Source organism: Aotus nancymaae, unplaced genomic scaffold, assembly GCF_030222135.1.
Source record: "Aotus nancymaae isolate 86718 unplaced genomic scaffold, 86718_ANA_hifiasm-v0.15.2.pri h1tg000028l, whole genome shotgun sequence".
NCBI lineage: Eukaryota > Metazoa > Chordata > Mammalia > Primates > Aotidae > Aotus > Aotus nancymaae.
In genome coordinates this window covers 14,074,166-14,097,452 of record NW_026988441.1, presented here as the reverse complement: position 1 = coordinate 14,097,452, position 23,287 = coordinate 14,074,166, and the positions used below count along the sequence as shown (strand labels likewise).

At 42.6% G+C, this 23,287-nt stretch overlaps 1 protein-coding gene, 1 long non-coding RNA gene and 1 pseudogene across 2 annotated transcripts in view; 1 reads left to right on the top strand and 2 right to left on the bottom strand.

Annotated features, from left to right (window-relative positions):
• Nucleotides 1-23,287, top strand: part of LOC110568166 (uncharacterized) — a 56,543-nt gene that overhangs the window by 9,170 nt on the left and 24,086 nt on the right. The gene's annotated exons all lie outside the window — the stretch shown is intronic.
• Nucleotides 5,511-6,080, bottom strand: LOC135276747 (succinate dehydrogenase [ubiquinone] cytochrome b small subunit, mitochondrial-like; annotated as a pseudogene).
• LOC105723380 (galactoside-binding soluble lectin 13-like) overlaps nucleotides 17,296-23,287 on the bottom strand; it is a 25,278-nt gene continuing 19,286 nt past the window's right edge. The window contains exons 4-6 of the mRNA XM_064380746.1: nucleotides 20,036-20,112; nucleotides 19,326-19,536; nucleotides 17,296-17,547 (exon numbers count right to left, since the gene is read on the bottom strand). Coding sequence (XP_064236816.1) covers nucleotides 17,431-17,547; nucleotides 19,326-19,536; nucleotides 20,036-20,112 — 405 coding nt within the window. The 3' untranslated portion in view covers nucleotides 17,296-17,430. The remainder of the gene's footprint in view (nucleotides 17,548-19,325; nucleotides 19,537-20,035; nucleotides 20,113-23,287) is intronic.

The following is a 23,287-nucleotide window of genomic DNA, read 5'->3' as shown; positions in this document are numbered from 1 at the left end:
GTAGATATGTTGTGTCGCCTCCGACGCCTCTGTTCTGTTCCATTGGTCTATATCTCTGTTTTGGTACCAGTACCATGCTGTTTTGATTACTGTAGCCTTGTAGTATAGTTTGATGTCCGGTAGTGTGATGCCTCCCACTTTGTTCTTTTTGCTTAGAATTGACTTGGCTATGCGGGCTCTCTTTTGGTTCCATATGAAGTTTAAGGTGGTTTTTTCCAGTTCTGTGAAGAAGGTCATTGGTAGCTTGATGGGGATAGCGTTGAATCTGTAAATTACGTTGGGCAGTATGGCCATTTTCACGATATTAATTCTTCCTAACTATGAACATGGAATGTTTCTCCATCTGTTTCTGTCCTCTCTTATTTCGTTGAGCAGTGGTTTGTAGTTCTTCTTGAAGAGGTCCTTTACGTTCCTTGTTAGTTGTATTCCTAGGTATTTTATTCTCTTTGTAGCAATTGTGAATGGCAGTTCATTCTTGATTTGGCTTTCTTTAAGTCTGTTATTGGTGTATAGGAATGCTTGTGATTTTTGCACATTGATTTTGTATCCTGAGACTTTGCTGAAGTTGCTTATCAGTTTCAGGAGATTTTGGGCTGAGATGATGGGGTCTTCTAGATAGACAATCATGTCGTCTGCAAATAGAGACAATTTGACTTCCTCCTTTCCTAATTGAATATGCTTTATTTCTTTTTCTTGCCTGATTGCTCTGGCTAGAACTTCCAGTACTATAGTGAATAAGAGTGGTGAGAGAGGGCATCCTTGTCTAGTGCCCGATTTCAAAGGGAATGCTTCCAGTTTTTGCCCATTCAGTATGATATTGTCTGTGGGTTTGTTGTAAATAGCTTTTATTATTTTGAGATACGTTCCATCGATACCTAGTTTATTGAGAGTTTTTAGCATAAAGGGCTGCTGAATTTTGTCGAAGGCCTTCTCTGCATCAATTGAGATAATCATGTGGTTTTTGTCTTTGGTTCTGTTTATGTGGTGAATTACATTTATAGACTTGTGTATATTGAGCCAGCCTTGCATCCCCGGGATGAATCCTACTTGATCATGGTGGATAAGCTTTTTGATGTGCTGTTGCAATCAGCTTGCCAGTATTTTATCGAAGATTTTTGCATCTATGTTCATCATGGATATTGGCCTATAGTTTTCTTTTCTTGTTGAGTCTCTGCCGGGTTTTGGTGTTAGGGTGATGTTGGCCTCATAAAATGATTTGGGAAGGATTCCCTCTTTTTGGCTTATTTGGAATAGTTTCAGTAGGAATGGTACCAGTTGCTCTTTGTATGTCTGGTAGAATTCGGCTGTGAACCCATCTGGACCTGGGCTTTTTTTGGGTGGTAGGCTCTTAATTGCTGCCTCAACTTCAGACCTTGTTATTGGTCTATTCAGGGTTTCGACTTCTTCCTGGTTTAGGCTTGGGAGGAGGCAACTGTCCAGGAATTTATCCATTTCTTCCAGGTTTTCTAGTTTATGTGCATAGAGTCGTTTGTAATAATCTCTGATGATGGTTTGAATTTCTGTGGAATCTGTGGTGATATCCCCTTTATCATTTTTTATTGCATCTATTTGGTTATTCTCTCTTTTCTTTTTTATTAGTCTGGATAGTGGTCTGTCTATTTTGTTGATCTTTTCAAAAAACCAGCTCCTGGATTTATTGATTTTTTTGTAGGGTTTTTCATGCCTCTATCTCCTTCAATTCTGCTTTGATCTTAGTTATTTCTTGTCTTCTGCTAGGTTTTGAGTTTTTTTGATCTTGCTCCTCTAGCTCTTCCAATTTTGACGATAGGGTGTCAATTTTAGATCTCTCCTTTCTTCTCATGTGGGCACTTAATGCTATATATTTTCCTCTAGAGACTGCTTTAAATGTGTCCCAGAGATTCTGGTATGTGGTGTCTTCATTCTCGTTGGTTTCGAAGAACATCTTTATTTCTGCCTTCATTTCATTGTTTATCCAGTCAACATTCAGGAGAAAGTTGTTCATTTTCCATGAGGCTGTGCGGTTCTGGGTTGGCTTCTGAATTCTGAGTTCTAACTTGATTGCACTGTGGTCTGAGAGACTGTTTGTTATGGTTTCTGTTCTTTTGCATTTGCTGAGGAGTGATTTACTTCCAATTATGTGGTCAATTTTAGAGTAGGTGTGATGTGGTGCTGAGAAGAATGTATATTCTGTGGATTTGAGGTGGAGAGTTCTGTAAATGTCTATTAGGTTTGCTTGGTCCAGGTCTGAGTTCAAGTCCTGGATATCCTTGTTAATTTTCTGTCTCATTGATCTGTCTAATATTGACAATGGGGTGTTAAAGTCTCCCACTATTATTGTTTGGGAGTCTTAAGTCTCTTTGTAAGTCATTAAGAACTTGCCTTATGTATCTGAGTGCTCCTGTATTGGGTGCATATATATTTAGGATTGTTAGTTCTTCTTGTTGCATTGATCCTTTTACCATGATGTAATGTCCTTCTTTGTCTCTTTTGATCTTTGTTGCTTTAAAGTCTATTTTATCAGAGATGAGAATTGCAACTCCTGCTTTTTTTTGCTCTCCATTTGCTTGGTAAATCTTCCTCCATCCCTCTATTTTGAGCCTTTGTGTATCCTTGCATGTGAAGTGGGTTTCCTGGATACAGCACACTGATGGGTTTTGGCTTTTTATCCAATTTGCCAGTCTGTGTCTTTTGATTGGGGCATTTAGTCCGTTTACATTTAGGGTTAATATTGTTAAGTGTGAATTTGATCCTGTCATTTTGATGCTAGCTGGCTGTTTTGCCCATTGGTTGATGCAGATTCTTCATTGTGTTGATGCTCTTTACCATTTCATGTGTTTTTGGAGTGGCTGGTACTGGTTGTTCTTTTCTATGTGTAGTGCCTCTTTCAGGAGCTCTTATAAAGCCAGTCTGGTGGTGATGAAATCTCTGAGTACTTGCTTGTTCACAAAGGATTTTACTTTTCCTTCACTTATGAAGCTTAGTTTGGCTGGATATGAAATTCTGGGTTGAAAGTTCTTTTCTTTAAGGATGTTGAATATCGGCCCCCACTCTCTTCTGGCATGTAGGTTTTCTGCGGAGAGATCTGCTGTGAGTCTGATGGGCTTCCCTTTATGGGTAACCCGACCTTTCTCTCTGGCTGCCCTTAGCATTTTCTCCTTCATTTCGATCCTGGTGAATCTGATGATTATGTGCCTTGGGGTTACTCTTCTAGAGGAATATCTTTGTGGTGTTCTCTGTATTTCCTGGACTTGAATATTGGCCTGCCTTGCTAGGTTGGGGAAGTTTTCCTGGATAATATCCTGAAGAGTATTTTCCAGCTTGGATGCATTCTCTTCGTCACATTCAGGTACACCTATCAAACGTAGATTAGGTCTTTTCACATAGTCTCATATTTCTTGTTGACTTTGTTCATTCCTTTTTACCCTGTTTTCTCTAATCTTGCCTTCTCATTTTATTTCATTGAGTTGATCTTCGACCTCTGATATCCTTTCTTCTGCTTGGTCAATTTGGCTGTTGAAACTTGTGCATGCTTTGCGAAGTTCTCATGTTGTGTTTTTCAGCTCCATCAATTCACTCATATTCCTCTCTAAGTTGTCCATTCTCGTTAGCATTTCATCAAGTCTTTTTTCAAGGTTCTTGGTTTCTTTGCATTGGGTTAGAACATGTTCTTTTAGCTCGCGGAAGTTTCTTATTATCCATTTTCTGAAAGCTGATTCTGTCATTTCATCACACTCATTCTCCATCCAGTCTTGTTCCCTTGCTGGTGAGGAGTTGCCCTCCCTTGTAGGAGAAGAGGTGTTCTGGTTTTGGGTGTTTTCATCCTTTTTGCACTGGTTTCTTCCCATCTTTGTGGATTTATCCACCTATCGAGTTTGTAGTTGTTGTCTTTCTGATTTTGGTAATTTTAAGTCTGCAGCAGCTGAACTCATAAACCCCCTTTTCTTCCCCCCAGGTGTTCTGTCCCAGGGAGTTAGGGCTTTATGATTTCCTGCTGTCTTGCTACCGTTTTCCCTGCCCAGAAGGTGGCAGCCTAGTCATACTCAGCCTGCAGAGGCTTCGCTGAGCTGCTGTGGGCTCTGCCCAGCTTCCGTGTGAACTTCCCTGCAGTCCTGTTTATATGGGTGTAGTTAGAACTGCTTCCGCTATGTTGGCCTGCCCCTGTAGTGACGGAGTCTCTGTAATGGCAGGTTACCTTGGTTATGGCAAATTGCCCTGGGAACTGCAGGGTGTTTCCCAATGGAGGCCGCCCCTCCCCCACAGAGCTGGACTGTCCCGGGTTCAGCCGTGCTTCCCGTGGTGCCCTCTTTGCCCGGGAATCTCTTGGCTTGACTCCCTGCCTCAGCTCCCCTTGCTGGCCCAGAGGGGACCCAGTCTTGTTCACTCTGCACAAGGAGCTACTGCCCCCTGCCCCAGGTGTTGGCCGAGCAGCCACACCGGTCCAACCAGCAGTGCTGGCCACCCATGGAGCTCCTCCGTCTGTGAATCTCCTGGTCTGTGGGCAGTAAAAATCTGCTGCCCTGTGAGCCGCTGCGTCAGCCGAAGCAGTGGCTCTGAGATTCGTGGTGCGCCCTTGCCTGGGAATCTCCTGGCTTGACTTCCTGCTTCAACTCCCCTTGCTGGCTCAGAGGGGACTCAGTTTCTCTTACTCTGCACAAGGAGCCGCTGCCCCCCGCCCCAGGGCGTAGGCCGAGCAGCCGCGCCGGTCAGACCAGCAGCGCTGGCGACCTGTGGGGCTCCTCTTGTGAATCTCCTGGTCTGTGGGCAGTAAAAATCCGTCTGGAAATGCGGCGTCCACTCACCCTCTGCGCCTGCTCACCCTCTGCGCCTTCTCTTGGAGCTGCAATCCCGAGATCCTCCTAATCGGCCATCTTGGATCGACTCCACCGAGTTTGTTGATTTAAATTAATCTCAGTCTGGGCCTCCGATGAGGAATTCTGGGCTTCTAAAAAGATGTCAGAAATTCCTGGTGGCACATCCAGTTCCGGAGTCCTCCCGCATGGGCACCTTTGATGGAAACGGTGGGCAGGTCCTGGGCCTCCTCATCAGAGGGTCTGTGCACGTGGCTGTGTATGTGGCAGTGCACCGTGCTTCACAGAGAACATTCCAGCATTTCCAAATTTTAAAATTTCCCTGGTGTATGTATCCATCAGTAGGTGGTATCTACTGAATAGAGAGGGAAGTTTTCAAAAATTAAACACTGTCTAATTTTCTGCAAAGTTTTTGTTCATGAATTAATGGTATTTCCCTTTGTCCATTATTTCCAAGGCAAAAAAGAAGTTTGATCATACATTAATAGTAATAAAGCTGGATTCTCTTTAAGAGATTGATAAATTAAAAGGCAAAGGCTCATATATCATGTTTAGTTATACTGTGAGTCTTATGAGAAGCTGGGAGGCAACCCCATTTACTCACCAGAATACAGAACTCAGTCTCACAATTTCTTAGACATAATTCCTCTCAAACCTTTTCCTCAGAGATTAAGAGAAGAAGCCTGTCCACCAATAGACTTATGTTATTTCTTCCTTACTGTGAGCTGAATGACATGACGAAGCATAGGCAAAGAAGCATACATCAATTCTTCAAAGTATGAAGTCAAAAAGGTCAGAGCTTCCACAGCATGGCAACAGCTTTGCAGATGCCCACATCGTGATAGTTGAAATAGCAAAGCCCAGCAAAGGTTAAAGCTGAAAGTGCCAAAAGCCCTACGTTGGCAGCTTTCTGCGAGGCATCCCCATGAACATAGTAACAACTTGTCCAAGGCCCCAGTGACCATAAAGAGTGAGAGTTGCAGCCAGAGAATAGTCTATCTCAGAGCAAGGATTCAAATAAGCAGCCAGAAGCAGACCCAGGAGCAAAACACTGACAACCCTCTCACTAGTCCAGTGGAGAGATGCAGCCTTGGAACCAGAATGGTGACTCGGTGACAAGTGAATGTGCTGCACTCCACACCATTCTGGGGTAGGTTGGTCCTGAAGAAGTGCTGAGATCTGATCAGGTCTGACCACTGAAGTTTGCAGCAACAGAGCTCGGCCTCCTTGGGCACTGCACAGAGCACTCAGTCTCCAGAGAACCGCCATCTCGTTCCGGAGGGCTCAAGGTCATCCCAAGACAGTATTCTGAGATTGCCTACCAATTCCCTGAAGTTAGGCAGTTGTGAATCTATGCTGAGTGTCTTGATAACTGCTTTCTTAATAAACAAGTGTCTTTCTTATCACATCTGTCTGATATACTAATTAGATAGCATTCATTAGAATCCAGAAATAAATTATGATATTATTTATGTCTGCACCATGGATTTCTTGAGAATTTTTTAATGTTTTAATAACTATGAGTATAAAGCCGAGAACCCAAATAACAACAACAAAAGATAAAGTGCACTTCATCTGTATTTACAGCCCATATTAAAGAAATCATTGCCAAATCTCATGTCATGATGATATCTGTCTGTGTCTCTCCTAAGACTTTTATCATTGAAGGACTTACGCTTATTCTTTGACACATTTTGAGTTCACTTTTGTATATGTTAGAAGGTAAGGCACCAGAATGTGTAAGTCCAGTTTCCCCAGCATCATGTGTTGAAAAGACTGTCCTTTTCCAATGCTATGGTCTTAGCCTATTGCGGACTCTCGGGAGACTCTGTGAGTGTTTCTAGACTCTCTGTTCTTCTCCTTTGATTTCTGTGTCTCTCCTTAAGCCAGCACCACACTGTCATGATACTGCAGCTTTTAAAGGAGGTCAAACATTGGCCGCAATAAAATAGGCACTTCCAAATCCATTTTTAGGTATCACATATCAGGGAATTGGCTCTGATTTTTTATTCTTATGACCTGCATGGACACTATTTCTTATCCTTCTGATATAGGAGTTATTAAGAAATAGTATTTAGGCAGATAGTAAGGGTAAATGTTCTTGGTGAAAATTTTTCTGTCATAAGAAGCAACCCCCAAACCATTTGTTTTCTAACAGAAAAGGCAACTTGAAGGGCCAGGCCAACAAACTGATATGCAATTGCTGGCCATTAGAAATGGGGCTTACTCAATATGGCTATTCCTGTTGTCTTTTTTTTTTTTGTCACCAGGTGTACCAAGTGTTGTGGCCACCTCCAGATAACACCATGTGTTCAGGTCAGGTTTTTCGTGGGCTACATAAATAACACGCTTGGTCAAACCAGTCTGCTGAGCTCTATGGAAACCAGACACTGACTCCTCCAGAATCCCAATATAAGCAGCCACTTTTTCCTGCACACAGGGTTTTCTTTATTCGAATCACCCCTCCTCTGTGCAAGGGAGCTCTTTTCTTCCTTTCTTCTTTCTTGCCTATTAAATTTTTTACTCCTTAAAATCACTCCATGTGTGTTCGTGGCGTTAAGCCTATTAGCATGAAACCAAGGACCCTGGTGTTCCTCCAGTCATTGAAGCCCTATCATTTTGGTGTTTTGGCCAGGAATGGGAATTTCTTCATCAAACTGGTGGGTATGGAGTGAATCTCAACTTTAAATCTGCCCTTTAATTTCAAGGGTTTCTTCCAGCTATCCTGTTGCAAAATGTTTTTTCTCTCTCTATCCGTGGTCACTTAAACTCTCTGTGTGTGTGTCTAATGTGCAGGAATCTTTACAGTTCGGAGAAACAGGTCTCTTAGATCTAAGGTCACAATCAAGACTGGCAGTAACTCAATTAACTTGTCTCTATGGTTTCTCTGGTAAACACATGGTATTTCTAAGCCAACACCACCACCTAGTGGAAATAAAAATCCTGTTCGTAAGACACATTGTTGGTTCTCTGTGGTAGATTACAGGTTCACAACTTTTCCATTTTGTGCTTTTCTACTGCTGCTTCTGTGGATGGGAAAGCTTTGCTTTCAACAGTTAGGAGTAAGATGTCTTCCACAACCAGATTTTAGTTCTGATATTGTTTTATCCGTAGGAAAACAGCCATTCGGTTTCTACCTTCTTTTAAGGCACCTATTCTGTCTCCAATTAAGACAGTACTTAGTAAGGGTATTTTAAGTTTGGAAGTTAACCACACGTGTTTTTTTTTTAAGGGTAAGTGCATTAGCATGGGTTGTAGTACCAGGCAATCTAGCACATTGCCTCCATTAAAGAAGTATTTTGCAAAGGTGACATGGTCTCTCCAGAGATCCTTTTTTCTGGGAGCCAGGCAAATCACACAGGTTTAGAAAATCAAAGTAAATTACCCCAGGTGGATAAGCTAAAACTGCTTAGGGAGAAGAGCATCACACACTGGGGGCGGTTGCGGGGGTAGGGGAGAGACGGCGGGGGAGGGTGGGGAGGGATAACATGGGGAGAAATGCCAGATATAGTATGTACCTAAAGTAAAAAAAATAATAATAATAAAATAAATAAAATTGCATATATGAGCATGATTAGCCCCATCACTTAGTTCATCCATTTCCATGGCTTGGAGGACCACGCCTACAACCATGGGGGGCACATTTAACATGGTGCTGAGATCTGGAAACCAGGGAGGGAAAGTATTCGGAGGATGCTCCTTGTCTTCTCCTCCACACTGGGTCATAAGAAAAGGAAGGAGGCTAAGAGGACGCTTTTATTTTCGCTACATTATCTAAATCTGTAATAAATTATCCTCCGCTTGCACCCCTCTGCAGTGCACTCTGAAACACTGAAACTTCCTTAAACTCAAAATTTACGGAGAAAAGCAACACATTTTCTTTTGCGGAGGGCGTGGCATTTTTATTAAACCTTTGTAAGTGGTGTAAGATCAATCCAGTTCTTTTAGCTATCATATCAGGAAAGCCCAGGAAAAACGGTTCTCCATCATTAAAAAAAGAAACTTTCAGGGGAACCATCTGAGGATCCCTCTTATTTGGGCTCCCCTCACATTCCCTTCTCATTACAATACCTTAGGCAAATAAAGGGAATCTTAGGCCGATTTTCTAAAAACCCTAATAGGTATAGGGAAGCTTTCCAAAATTTAATCAGGTGTTTAACCTCACATGGTGGGATGTTATGCTGCTTGTAAACCAAACCCGCAGCTAAAAAGTGGGTAGTTCTGCAAGCAGCAGATAATTTCGGAGATGAGATTATCTCCTATAATACACCAAAAGGGAAGAAGGCAAAAAGGGAAAGAAAAAGAAATAACCAAAAAACACCATTCCCAATAGAGAGGGAAGCAGTTCCGGTAAATGGCCCTAACTAAAACCACAGTAGCTCTGGAAATGAATGGAAAAGAAACCTAAAAGTCCTATGGAAAACCAGGGCCAAACCTCTCAGTTACTCTAAATTGTCTATAATGAACCAAAAGCCAGATAAGAATCCTATAGCCTTTATGGAAACACTGAGAGGCACTAATGGAGCACATTTCCTTATTCCCTGATTCAGTGGAGGAACAGCTCATCCTGAAGGAGAAGTTTAGAAGGGGACATCGCAGGGAAGACTCTAATCCTGTATTTTTCTCAACCTTACTTGTAGTTAGAAAGACCTATTTACACATGCTTCCAAGGTGTTGTCATCATAGCTCTACTAGTCAGAAAAGCCTCCAAGTTAACCCTAGAAAATAATTCAACTGTTTACAGCCCACGTAATGTGTGGCAGGATCACTGTCCTCTAAAGGGAACTCTTAGCTAGAAAACAGCTGGTAAAGAAGGTACATAAGGCAGGATCAGCAGTAGTCACTCTCCCCAGACACAAGCACTCAATTGGCTGAGCTAATAGCTCTTACAACAGCACATAAATTAAGCAAAAGCAAGATAGTTAAGTAACCTCATCCCTGTATAAGCTGTGACAAAAACATTGGAAACAGAACTGCCCAGAGGCAGAGGTCACTGTGTTCAAAACATTTATACTAACTCCAAGTATGCTTTTCTAATTTTCCATGCTTACGCTGCCATTTTAAAAAGGCATTTTTTTTTTTTTTTTTACCACTAATGAATCTCCCATAAAGTATCACCAGGAAATTAACAGGTTATTATCCTCAGATTTTCTTCCACAGAAAATAGCAGGGATGCATTGTATGGACCATCAAAAGAAAATAAATAAGGTAGCCAAAGGAAATAAATTAGCTAATCAGGAAGCTAAGTCAGAGGCGAGGAAGCCTCAAGGCATTAACATAACTAGCAAAAGTCCAAGGAAATAAACGATCTCTATTTAACCCAGGAAATTTAGTATTAGTGAGAACTCTCCTCTCTATCCTTCCTTAAGCCAAGCTGGGAAGGGGCCCTACACTGTTCTTTCAACCCTCTTGGCAGCAAAAGTTACATAAATCAGCTTGTAAATACATCACACTGAAGTCAAAGCCTAAAAGCCGAAGGAGCAACCCTTAGCAGCCCAGAGATATGACCAGAATATCAGTGTGGAAAGATAGAAAATCTTAAGCTAAAAATCATAAACATTAAGTAACTGAGTAAAGGTTACTCAGATGACTCAGTCACACCTTTACCTAAACAGATACTTTTTGTCATTTCTGCCCTTACCTCTCAAAATTTGCTACCAAATATTAAAACTTCTTTTTATTGCATATTTGCAGGATATTTTTAATTATACATGATATTGCACTTGTAACTCTGTAAATCCCAAAAAGGGAAATGTTTAACCTTGGACATTTTTTAAAAAAATTTTAAACAATTTTTTTTTTTTACTACACCACCCTTGTGGCAATTGTAATAGTCATGCTGCCATTTGCAATGAAACTAAGCATGGTGGCACCCACAATGTGGGATTCTGGTTGTAAAATTTTAATTTGTGCTCCTATGAGAATCTGATACTGGGGCTGATTTGACAGGAGGCCACTCAGGCAGTAATGCTTAGATGATACCTCCTGCCGTGTGGCTCCATTCCTAATAGGCCACGGATTGTTGCTGGTCTATAGATTGGAGATTGTGGACCTCTGCTCTAGGATATATCACTTTCAGGGCTCCATCTAAAAGCCTAACTCTCTCTCCCACTTGGCAGACACCAACCTACAATTTTTGTATCTTCAGATCCACAAGATTGATAGAAGTTCTACTCTGCCACCACCTAAGAATCAACGTCTAATTTACAGTACTATTTAAATTTCCCCAATTGTCCAAAAGCATGTCCTTTGTAGCTGTTTTTAAATCCATCCAATCAGGTTTCATGCACTTTGTTTCTATGCTTCTTTCATCTCTTTTAATCTAGAACATTCTCCCTGACTTGTTATGACATTTTTTGACGTTTTTTAAATTTGTCATGCATGAAGCTCCAAAAATGAAAATTTCTAGCTTGGTGTGTACTAGGAATTGAAAGGAAGTCACTATATCAGGTTTTTCTTGCACCACATTTCCTCTCAGCCCCACCTCTTCATCCAGCCATTACTGAGGTGACCAGGTCCAGACAGTTTCTCACTAGATTCATGCAGGTGCACACAGTGCCTTTCCTTCATATCTATTTTTCTAGTACCTTCCTCTTTCTGGCACTGGGCTGCTTTGAGATGGTGGAATAAGACTCCTGCAGAAATCTTCTCAGCACCCATACATCTGGAAACCAAAATTGGGAAGACTTCACGCCAATAGGATAACTTTTTAACGACTGAGGATGGCGGCAGATGGATAAATGCTTCATTTCATCTTCTGGGCAGAGAGTACTAAAAAACTTTTCATATTTGGGGGGAAATGGTGGAAACAAACTTTTTTGCCAGAGAAAAGTCATAGAAGTTGGACCCTCATAATGGGAGCCTAAATCTCTTATCGGGTAGATCACAGTAAAGGCCCATTGCTGGTAAGTGAACTAGTAATTACCCATGGCATACTTAGTATCACAATTACTAAGAATATCACCTTGCTTTACTGGCAGGAAGTGCTGAGAGAAGGTGAAGGACTGCAGTAGCTGTGGCACTGGAATGGTAGGGATACAATGGTAATCATAAGATATGGAAGTACTTGGTTTGGTTTTAACTGCATTGGAATTCTTTTTACTAAAAGAAGGAATGAAAGAAAGAAAAAGTGACAATAGTCAAAGAGTAGAAACAACCCAATTGTTCATCAACTGCTGAAAGGATAAACAAATTGTGATATCTTCACAAAATGGTATCTTATTCAACTACAAAATAAGGAATACTGATATATGCTACAACATAAATGAACCTTAAAAACATTATATGTTGGCCGGGCACGGTGCCTCAGGCCTGTAATCCCAGCACTTTGGGAGGCTGAGGTGGTCGGATCGCGAGGTCAGGAGATCGAGACCATCCTGGCTAACATGGTGAAACCCATCTCTACTAAAAATACAAAAAATTAGCTGGGCAAGGTGGCTTGCGCCTGTAGTGCCAGCTACTTAGGAAGCTGAGGCAGGAGAATCGCTTGAACCTAGGAGGCGGAGGTTGCAGTGAGCCGAGATCATGCCACTGCATTCCAGCCTGGGCAACAGAGTGGGACTCCATCTCAAAAAAATTTATGTGTTTAATGTTTTAAGTGGAAAGAAAAGCCAGAAATAAAAAGCCATATTATATGATTTTATTTACATAAAATGTCCAGGATAGGCAAATTATAGAGATAGAAGAACAGATGAGGGATTGTCAGTGGCTTGAGAGTGGCTGCTTAGTTGGAACAGACTTGGTAGATTTAGCTTAGTCTAATTTCAGAGAGAAGGAGTGGAGTGTGAACTGCATTGCAGAGTTGCTTTTTGAGGTAAGGGGGTAGACTTTTGTACACCCATGTCAGCAGGTGATTGACTGCATTCTGCCTACTGGATTGTAACCGAGCTTGTATGATGAAAATCATGAGAGACTTGTTTTCCTTATTTTCCTTTCTTCCTCCATGCATGCTTGCTTTCACATGGTCATTTCGGTAGAGGGGAGTCACTAGTAATTAGTTAATGTCATATTAACTCCTGGAGGCTACCTTCAGGGTTAATGAACTTGTTTTTCTCTTGAAGAACAATGGTCTATGGTTCTGGGTATGGTGGCTCATGCCTGTAATCCCAGGGCTTTAGTAGGCCAAGGCAGAAGAGTCACTTGAGCTCAGGAGTTTGAGGTTGCAGACAGCCATGATCACACCACTTCATCCCAGCCAGGACCACAGAGCCAGAGCTTGTCTCAAAAATCATAGACAACACAAACAAATGAAAACCCATGCTCATGAATGGGTAAAATAAATATTATGAAAATGACTGTACTGCCCAAAGCAATCTACACAATGCAATTCCCATCAAAATACCATCATCATTCTTCACAGAACTAGAAAAAACAATCCCAAAATTTAATACAAAACCAAAAAGAAGCCCAAATAGTCAAAGCAATAACTAAGCAGAAAGAACAAATCTGGAGGTATCACATTACCCGACTTCAAATTATACTACACACCTATGGTTACCAAAGCAGCAGGTACTGGTATAAAAGTAGGTGTGTGGACCAATGGAACAGAATATAGAGGCCAGAAATAAAGCCAAATATAGCCAATGAATCTTCAACAAAGCATACAAAAACATAAAATGGGTGTATCATTCTATTCTTACACTCCTATAAATACCTGAAAATGAATAATTTATTAAGAAAAGAGGCTTAATTGGCCAACAATTCCACAGGCTTTATAGAAAGAATGGTTGGGGGGCCTCAGGAAACTTACAATTACGGCAGAAGGCATAGGGGCTGCTGGCACGACTTATATGGTAGGAGTAAGACAGAGCAAAAAAGGAAGTGCTACACAGTTTTAAACAACCAGATCTTTGAGGATTCACTCACTGTCACAAGAACAGCAAAGGGGAAATCACTCCCGTGATCCAATCACCTTCCTCCAGGCCCCTCCTCCAACATTGAAGATTACAATTTGATGTAACATTTAAACACGGAAACAGACCCAAACCATTCATTTCACCCTTGGCCCTTCCCAAGTCTCATGTCTTTCTCACACTGCAAAATATAATCATGCCTTCCCAACAGTCCCCCAAAGTCTTAACTCATTTCAGCGTTAACTCAAATGCCCAAAGTCCAAAAAGTCTCATCTGAGACAAAGTAAATCCCTTCAGCCTAAGAGTCTGTAAAATAAAAAAACAAGTTAATTACTTCCGAGACATAATGGAGGTATAAGCAATGGGTAAATACTTCCTTTCCAAAAGGGAAAAAATCTGCCAAAACAAAGGGGCTACAGGCCTCTGAAATCTGAAACGCAGCAGGGTAGTCATTAAATCTTAAAGCTCCAAAATATCCGTGTTTGACATCCAGGCCACACTGATGTCAAGAGTGGGCACCCAAGGCCTTGGGCATCTCTGCCCATGTGGCTCTGCAAGGTATACCTCCTGTGAGTGCTTTCACAGGCTTGCATTGAGTGCCTGCGGCTTTTCCAGGCACATGATGCAAGCTGCCAGTGGATCTACCATTCTGGGGTCTGGAGGATGGTTACCTCTTGTCACAGCTCCACCAGTCAGTGCCCTAGTGGGGACTTGTGTTTGAGCTTCAACCCCACATTTTCCCTATGCACTTCTGTAGTAGAGGTTATCCATGAGAGCTCTGCCCCTGCAGCAGATTTGTGTCTGGACATCCAGGCATTTTCATACATCCTCTGAAAGCTAGGCAGAGGCTCCCAAGCCTCAGCTCTTGCCCTCGGTGCACCCATAGGTTTAACAACACATGGAAGTTGTCAAGATTTATGGCTTGCACCCTCTGGAGTAGCAGCCTGAGACGTATTTGGCACCCTTTTAGCCACGGCTAGAGTTTGAGCAGCTGGGACGCAGGGAGAAGTGTCCCAAGATTGTGCGATGCAGCAGGGCCCTGGGCCCACCTTACAGAACCATTCTTTCTTCCTAGGCCTGTGGGCCTATGATGGGAGGGTCTGCTGTGAAAGTCAACAAATGCCTTAAGGCATTTGTTGTCTTGACTCCTCTTTACTTATGCAAATGTTTGCAGCAAACTTGAATTCCTTCCCAGAAAATGAGTTTTTCTTTTCTACCACATGATCATGCTACAAATTTTCCAAACTTTTATGTTCTGCTTCCCTTTTAAATATAAGTTCCAACTTCATATTATCTCTTTGCTTATGCACATGACCATACATTGTTAGAAGTTGGCAGGCTACTCTTGAATGCTTTGTTGCTTAGAAATGTCTTCTGCCAGATGCTATTAATGACCTTTCTCAAGTTTGAAGTTCCACAGATCTGTAGAGCAGGAGAAAAATGCCATCAGTCTCTTTGCTAAAGTATAGCAAAAGCGACCTTTACTGCAGCTCCCAACAAGTTCTTCATCTCCACCTGAGACCTCCTCAGCCTGGACTTCACTGTCCATATCACTATCAGCATTTTGGTCACAACCATTCCACAAGGTCTCTGGGAGGTTCAAAACTTTATTTTATCTTCTTGACTTCTTCTAGCCCTCCAAACTGTTCCAACCTCTACCCATTATCCAGTTCCAAAGTTAGCCCCTCATTTTCAGTTATCTTCCTAGAAATGTTCCACTCCTGGTACCAATTTTTGGTATTAGTTCATTCTCACACTGCTATAAAGAAATACCAGAAACTGGGTAATTTATAAAGAAAAGATGTGTACTTAGTTCATGATTCCACAGGTTGTACAAGAAGTGTGACTGGGGAGGCCTCAGGAAACTTACATAGTGGAAGGTGAAGGAGAAGCTGGCATATCTTACAGGCATGGCTGGAGCAGGTTGAAGAGAGTAAATCAGGGGATGCTACACTTTTAAACAACCTGATCTCATGAGGACTGACTGACTATCATGAGAAACACAAGGGGAAAATCCACCCCCATGTTCAGATCACCTCCCTCCGGGTCCATCCTCCAACATTAGAGATTACAATTCGATGTGAGATTTGGGAGGGGCACAGATGCAAAGCATATCAGTGGGGGAAGAAAACCATACTCAGTAAATGGTGCTGGGAACACGGACAAGCCACATGTAGAAGAATGAAACTGGATTCTCATCTGTCATCTTATACAAAAATCAACTCAAGGTGGATCAAAGACTTAAATCTAAGATGTGACGCCATTAAAATTCAATGAGATAACATTGGAAAAAGTCTTCTAGACATTGGCTTAGGCAAAGAATTTATGACTAAGAACCCAACAGCAAATGCAACAAAAATAAATAAATGAGATCCAATTAAACTAAAAATCTTCTGTACAGTAAAAGAAATGATCAGCAGACTAAACATACCACTCACACAGTGGGAAAAATATTCACAAACTGTATCGACAAAAGATGCATCCAGAATCTACAAGGAGCTCAAATGAAGTGAGGGAAAAAACAAGCAATCCCATCAAAAAATGGGCTAAAAACGTGAATAGAGAATTCTCAAAAGAAGATATAGAAATGGCCAAAAAAAAAAAAAAGAAAAAAAGTTCAACATCAGTAATAATTAGGGAAATGCAAATGAAAACCACAATGCGATACCACCTCACTCCTGCAAGAATAGCCATATTTAAACACACACACATACACACACACAAAAACTGGAGATGTTGGTGTGGATGCGGTGATCAGTTATTTCCAAAGAGAAGCCCCTGGATTCTGCCCACATAAAATGGAAACATCTTCAAATGTTTGAAAATAAGGATAACTGGAATTCTTCAAGGGAAATCACTGGGCTCCAGTGATTATTACTTGGATTGAAAACTTTACATGCAAAACTTGTCATCTTTTTCTTCAGTTCCTTCACAGCAGCCCGCACAAAGCCAGGCACAGTGTTCATACACAGTAAGCATCCTGAGAACAATGGAAAAAATTAAGAAATTCCACATAATTTTCCTCAAGTTACAGGGTTTCCCCAGAGTCAGCAGGTATACTTTCCTGGCTGTAAACAGCTAACTAACATTTCAGTGCCATGAGTCATCTGAGATTGAGTAAGTAATTTGGTTCAGACTGTATGACGTCAACTACGTGCTATAGAAATATGCTGTTTCGCCAGGCGCGGTGGCTCACGCCTATAATCCCAGCACTTTGGGAGGCCGAGGTGGGTGGATCATGAGGTCAAGAGATCGAGACCATCCTGGTCAACAAGGTGAAACCCCGTCTCTCCTAAAAATACAAAAATTAGCTGGGCATGGTGGCACACGCCTGTAGTCCCAGCTACTCAGGAGGCTAAGGCAGGAGAATTGCCTGAACCCAGGAGGCGGAGGTTGTGGTGAGCAGAGATCGCACCATTGCATTCCAGTCTGGGTAACAACAGCAAAACTCCGTCTCAAAAAAAAAAGAAAAAAAAAGAAAAGTATGCTGTTTCTAATGTCTTCTCAGACATTCCAGGGACCTTGTCACTCACTTCATTTGTCACAGGAAGGTTTATCCCCTTTGATTTCATAATGCCTCCCATAAATGCCCTGGCCCCTCTTGAGGATGTCCACTTCCTCTTTCCCCCTCTTAAAGCAAGAACCAAAGCCTGTGAGGTTTGGTGCTTTTTTAATAACCAAGTGTGGGGGAAGGGATAAAGAGGGATTATTCTGTTAGCAGGCTCTAGGAATCCCATGGTCAAGTAGAAAAAGGGATTCCTCAACAGTGAGGAATGTGATCATCTCTCTCAATTGCAGACACACACTGAGGTGAGGAAGATATCTCTGCACACTTGCATCATCTTCACAAATGATGGCGGGAGTCGATGGACAAAGCTGTAAATGCGTTGGCCATTTACCTTTACCTACAGGAGGAAAAAAATGCATCAGAAAGACAGTAGGCCAAACAAGTTTTCAGCCTCCTCTCCACTCTGCCTTAGTACCAATAACTTTCCCCAAGAAAACTCCTAGTTATGCAGGTGAACTTAGTAGACACACTTCTGTTTACACAAGACGTCTGTGCCTATTTGAGACAGTTGCCGACTTTGTTTCTAATGCTTTCTCTCGTTCTTCTAGTGAAGTTCTACAATCTGTCGCACAGTCCCTGTTAACTCAGCCTCCCTTCTAACCTGAATGATCCCCATCACAAGGGACTGTGTCTCAGCAACTTGAGACTGTGCATCTTGCACAGGGCCTGCCACAGAGTTACTACTCAACCATGTTCATTGAAATGCATACTTTTCATTTCCATGAACTGTGGCTGCCTTTTACTACTGATAGCACAGTTTCTCTTTGGAGTAGCCTACATCTGAGATGCTATTGGCAAAGAGTGAAACCCAGTGTTGTTAGAGAGTTAAAGAAGCACAGGTCTTGTAAAGCATAGGATATTATGTTCAACAACTTCAAAGCATAGGAAAAGATCCCTCACTTGAATCTGAATAAGATGTGAATCATTTGCCCTATTCATTAGAGAAAGCCAGAAAGTATGGATATATTCCTTATATTGAGGCTATAGAGAAAGTCACTTTATTAATATTTTTTCAAATTTAAAATGCACACATTTTTGAGCCAGTTTTTCCATGTTTTTGTAATTATCTTCCAAAATAAGTATTGGGAGGTTGGTAGTGACAAAAGGATTGATTACAAAACTTAACACAGCATCATTCGTGAGAGCAAAATGCTGAAAACAACTTTAGTGCCCAAAAAAGGGTCAAGTTTAATAATTTTGGGTAAACTTCTGAATGCAGTAACTGAAGCAACACCATGGATTGATAATGTCTTTAAGACACATTCTTTGACAACAAATCAACTTAGTTCCTAAATGGTAACCTGTAGAGTAAGTTATACCAGGATTTGCTTTAAAACAAATGAAATAATAGAAGTATCTATATGCTTCCATAGGCAAATATTTCCTCTGAAGGGCTGGGCACGGTGGCTCATGCCTGTAATCCCAGTATATTGGGAGGCCTAGTTGGGTGGATATCTTGAGGTCGGGAGTTCAAGACCAGCCTAGTCAACATGGTGAAACCCCATCTCCACTAAAAATACAAAAGTTAGCCAGGTGTAGTGGCACATGCCTGTAATCCCAGCTACTTGGGAGGCTAAGGCCAGAGAATCACTTGAATCCAGGAGGTGAAGGTTGCAGTGAGCTGAGATCACGCCATTGCACTCCAACCTGGATGATAAAGTGAGACTCTGTCCCCCACCCAAAAAAAAAAAAGTCTCTCTGAAGGAGAGCAGAGCTCTGGTAATGTTGTTCTAATGAATAGAATTGGGGCCCAGAAGTGAGATGAAGACTTAATTTTTGACTGATTAAAACAACTTTTTTCTTAAGTATATTGTATTCACCCAGCTAAATGAAAATTTAAATAATGGCATAAGTAGAAATGAACACTATGTGAAAAAACAGAGGAGAGTCTCCACTTTGGGGAAAATGGAAGGTAAGCTGACCTTGACCTTGGTCAGATTTGGGAAAGATCTGAGGATGGCAGTGCAAGCAGAATGTGCTCTGTGATGAAAACCTGGGGTAGGAGTAGTTATGAAAGATGGGCCCCAAGGGACTGGTGAGGCCGGGTCAATGAGAGCTGCCTCCTGCTCTGGAAGCTCACAGAGCCTGGGTGCTAGAAGCTCCTGGGGTGCTCACCTCATACTCACTGTGACGCACGTAGATGCGCAGCTCAAATGGTTCGCCATCCTCACAGGGCACGAAGTATGATTTCTCTTCCAACTTCCATATCCCAAACTCACGACTGTTCATGACCATACGATGGCCAAAGTGCACTCGGAAATGGAAGGCAATTTCTGAGTCCTCATCCATTCCAGTGTGGAAATCTACCTGCAGCTGTGGGTCATTGCTGAGGGCAAAGCACACAACAGGTTGGGCAGGTCCCTCCCTTGCGCAAACGCACACTCAACACACACACAAATCCCTTCCCTCCTTTACCCAGGGCAAAAGTCTCCCTGATGATACTGCAGGCCTGATCCCTGTGGGGATGCTTCAGCTCCTCATGCCTCCAGACAGAGAAATGCTGTTCTCCTCATTTCCAAATGAAAATTGAGCCCCAGTCACTGACCTGGGCCTATGATTTGTTCATTCCCTGAAAGTTCTTTGCCCTTTGATAAAGCCACAGCCCCAACCCACTGAGTGTTCTCCTCCCCTAGGCCCCATGGCTGGCCCACATGCAGCTGCTGCAGATCTCATGCCGGGTGCTGGAGGGTCTCCAGGATCTGCACCTGCATGAGGCCTCCATCCTGCCAACTAGACATTTCCACATCATTCACACATAACATAAAACCCTTAGCAAATATTCTCCCTTCTCCTCCACCCTCTCCATTGGACCGTGGAGTACTCACAGAAAAGAGAGGATCGGTGTTCCTTTGATTATCACACAGGAACCAATAGACAAGGACACGGGCAGTTTGTATGGCACCTGCCAGGGTATTGAGGGTGAGTGAGAGGTGCAGGGTCAGGTGCAGCCTCCCCTCCTGTAACAGATTCCCATGGTGCAGGAGTTTAGAGATCAAAGGGCAGACTCCGAGGCCTCCCCCTTTCACCCCACCACAGTCAGGGGCCCATATTCATGAAGATATGGTGGACCCATAGGTAAGAGCAAGGGTTCAGGAGCCAGGATGCCTGGATTCCGGTCCTCATTCTGCCTCTTACAAGCAGTGCAATCTTAGATCCATTACTTGAACTCTCCCTGCCTCAGTTTCCCTATGACAAGGAGGATTATCAGGAACTCCTACTTTTTAGGATGTTCTCCATAATAGAGGAGTTAATATAAGTAAAACTTTTACCCTAATCCTTGGCATGTGTAGGGCCTGTTAGGGTAAACTAACAGAACAAGGGAGTCCTCCTGAAACACTGACCTGCCTTCATTTTCACCTTTGAAAATAAAAACAAGACTTGAGGATGTAAGAGTTTAAAAATTCACTCCAGTGAGAACCAACACTTGTTGAAACAGAGAGAAAAATTATTTTTTTTAAAAAAATAGGAATCCCCTGTGTGTGGGAGGCACATGCATCACAATCATCAAGGGCAGTGGACCTCCTTCCCAGAAGGGGCCACATTGCTGAGAGCACAGCCCCAGGACTTGCACAAATGAAGCCTGTGGATCAGGGACATAACTGGAGGAAATTATTGATTTCTACAATGACTACAAGTGGTTGATGATTTTTTTGTATTTTTGAGATAGGGTCTTGCTCTTTTGCCCAAGCTGACATGCAGTGGTGCAATCATAGCTCACTGAAACCTCAAATTCCTGGGCTGCAGTGATCCTCACACACCTGCTCCCTCTTGAGTAGTTGGGATGAAAGATGCCTGTCACTCTGCCAGTCTGATATTTAAAGTTTTTTAAAGAAAGGGTCTTAAACTTCTGGCCTCAAGTTATTCTCTTATCTTTGCCTCCCAAATTGGTGGGATTAAAGTCTTGAGCCAGTGAACCCAGCTGATTTGTTGACTAATATCCACTGTAAGCTCTGTCTGAACTGAGACTAAATTTGTTCCTTCATGGGTGGAGAAACAAGTTTAGTCTCAGTTCAGACACAGCTTACAGTGGATATTTTGCATGACTCAGTATCTGAAACCACTGCCTCTACTGTCCTTCCCTAGCAAACCAGCATCTGCACATCCTCCTATCCCACAATGGGAAGAACAGGATAGGCTAGGGACAGGGAAGCTGAGTCAGAAGCAAGAGCCAGTGGTCACTTTGTGCAGACCCCACCTGAGGAACCATTGCCCCTATATTCTGCATTCATCTTCCCCACTCTTACTGGGAAGAGACATCTACTGATCATACATTTTGCTCTCATAAGTGATCTGAGTCCTTGGTAACTCAGCAATCCCCAAGAGCCCCACCAGTTAAGCCACCTGGGATCCACATTGACACACATAAAAAGACACACAGATTCTTCATCACAGGTGTTGCTGTGTGGGGAGGAAGTTTCCCATGCACAGAAAGCCAGATGCATGTTACCACTTCAGTACACAGTCAAATTCTAGCACACACACCCACAGTCACACAGAGCCACACCGCTCACTGAGTCACACACACCTGCTCACTGTGCATGTAAAGATGCTCATGCACTGGTCTGGCTGTGCTCACACACACACACTCATGTCACGGACAGGAAGACAAAACACACTCACTCACACATCTGCTCGTCCTGGTGGGGCATCCACCTTCCATCTAAAGTCACATCATCTCAGCAGATCTCATTCTCATCAGACACCACCACATGCTCACAGAGGGTTACTTACACTGGTCCAGGGTCCACACCCCACACCCCACAAGCATCTCAGATACCACAGCCTCAGGATTTCTCTTCCACACACCCACAACTCTCAGTAAAGCATGCACAATAGAAATGCTCATATTTTCATCCCATACAGTTTTCTGTTTCTTTCTTGGTTTGTGTGACTTGAGATTATTGAAGGCTGTGCCTTTTCAACTCACGGGTAGAGATGACATTGGTCTCTCTTTCTGGGTGATCTTCACAATTGTCTCCAGTCTTCTGTCCAGTCTTCTGAGTAAACCTCAGACTTGCAGCATTTAAATGATCCCTTTCAGCCTTTCCCTCTGGCTTCATTCCAGATTCCATGCGCCTCCCAGCAACCATAGCTATTTGCAAGTCTGTGTCTGTAATGCAGCAGAAATGACAGTGGGAGGTACCAGGCTGTGGATTGGGTTACCAGGGAAATGCATAGATAAGGATGATGGAGTGAGGGGTAGTGATAGTAAAGCCCAGCCTTTGTGCCTCTCAAGCCTTTTCTCCACTATGCAGAATCTACCCAGAAGGTGTACGTTTTTCCAATTTGTACAATGGCAAAAAAAAAAAAAAAAAGTTGGATATTTAGGGGAAAGACGTTAGCCCTAAAAGGTAATTCTTCTCTCTGCCTTTAAATGTTCTAGGAGAACACTGACGTTGATCCTCGGGGGGATCTGGGTAGAGAAATAGAGAAAGTTCCTGCATGAACCTGTCCCACACTAGGCCGCTTGGCTCTGCCAGGTGAGGGCCACTCTCATCTGACTGTCATACACCTGAGTTCTAGTTACACCCTCTCATTTCTCTTGGTGTCCATTTAAATCAAAGTTTAAGAGACACTGTTTCTCCTGCAGATTCCAGGAGAAAGGTGAGATTGTCGTTTTTTCTTTTTTTTTTTACTTTTATTATATGTTCACTCTGACACTCAGGCTGGAGTGGTGTGGCACCAACATGGCTCACTGCAACCTCTGGCTCCTGGGCTCAGGTGATCCTTCCAGCTAAGTTTCCTAAGTAGCTGGGACTACAGGCACTTGTCACCATGCCAGACTAATTTTTTCTATTTTTAGTAGAGACAGGTTTTTGCCATGTTACCCAGCCTGTTCACAAATTCATGGGTTCAAGCGATCCACCAGCATTGGCTGCCCAAAGTGCTGGAATTACAGGTGTGAGCCACTGTGCCGAGCCCTTTGCCAACTTTTTTATGGGTTTGTTTGTTTCTTTCTTGTAAAGTTGTTGAAGTTTCTTACAGATGCTCGGATATTAGACCTTCTTCAGATACATAGTTAGAAAATATTTTCTCCCATTCTGTAGGCTGTCTGTTTACTCTGTTGATAGTTTTCT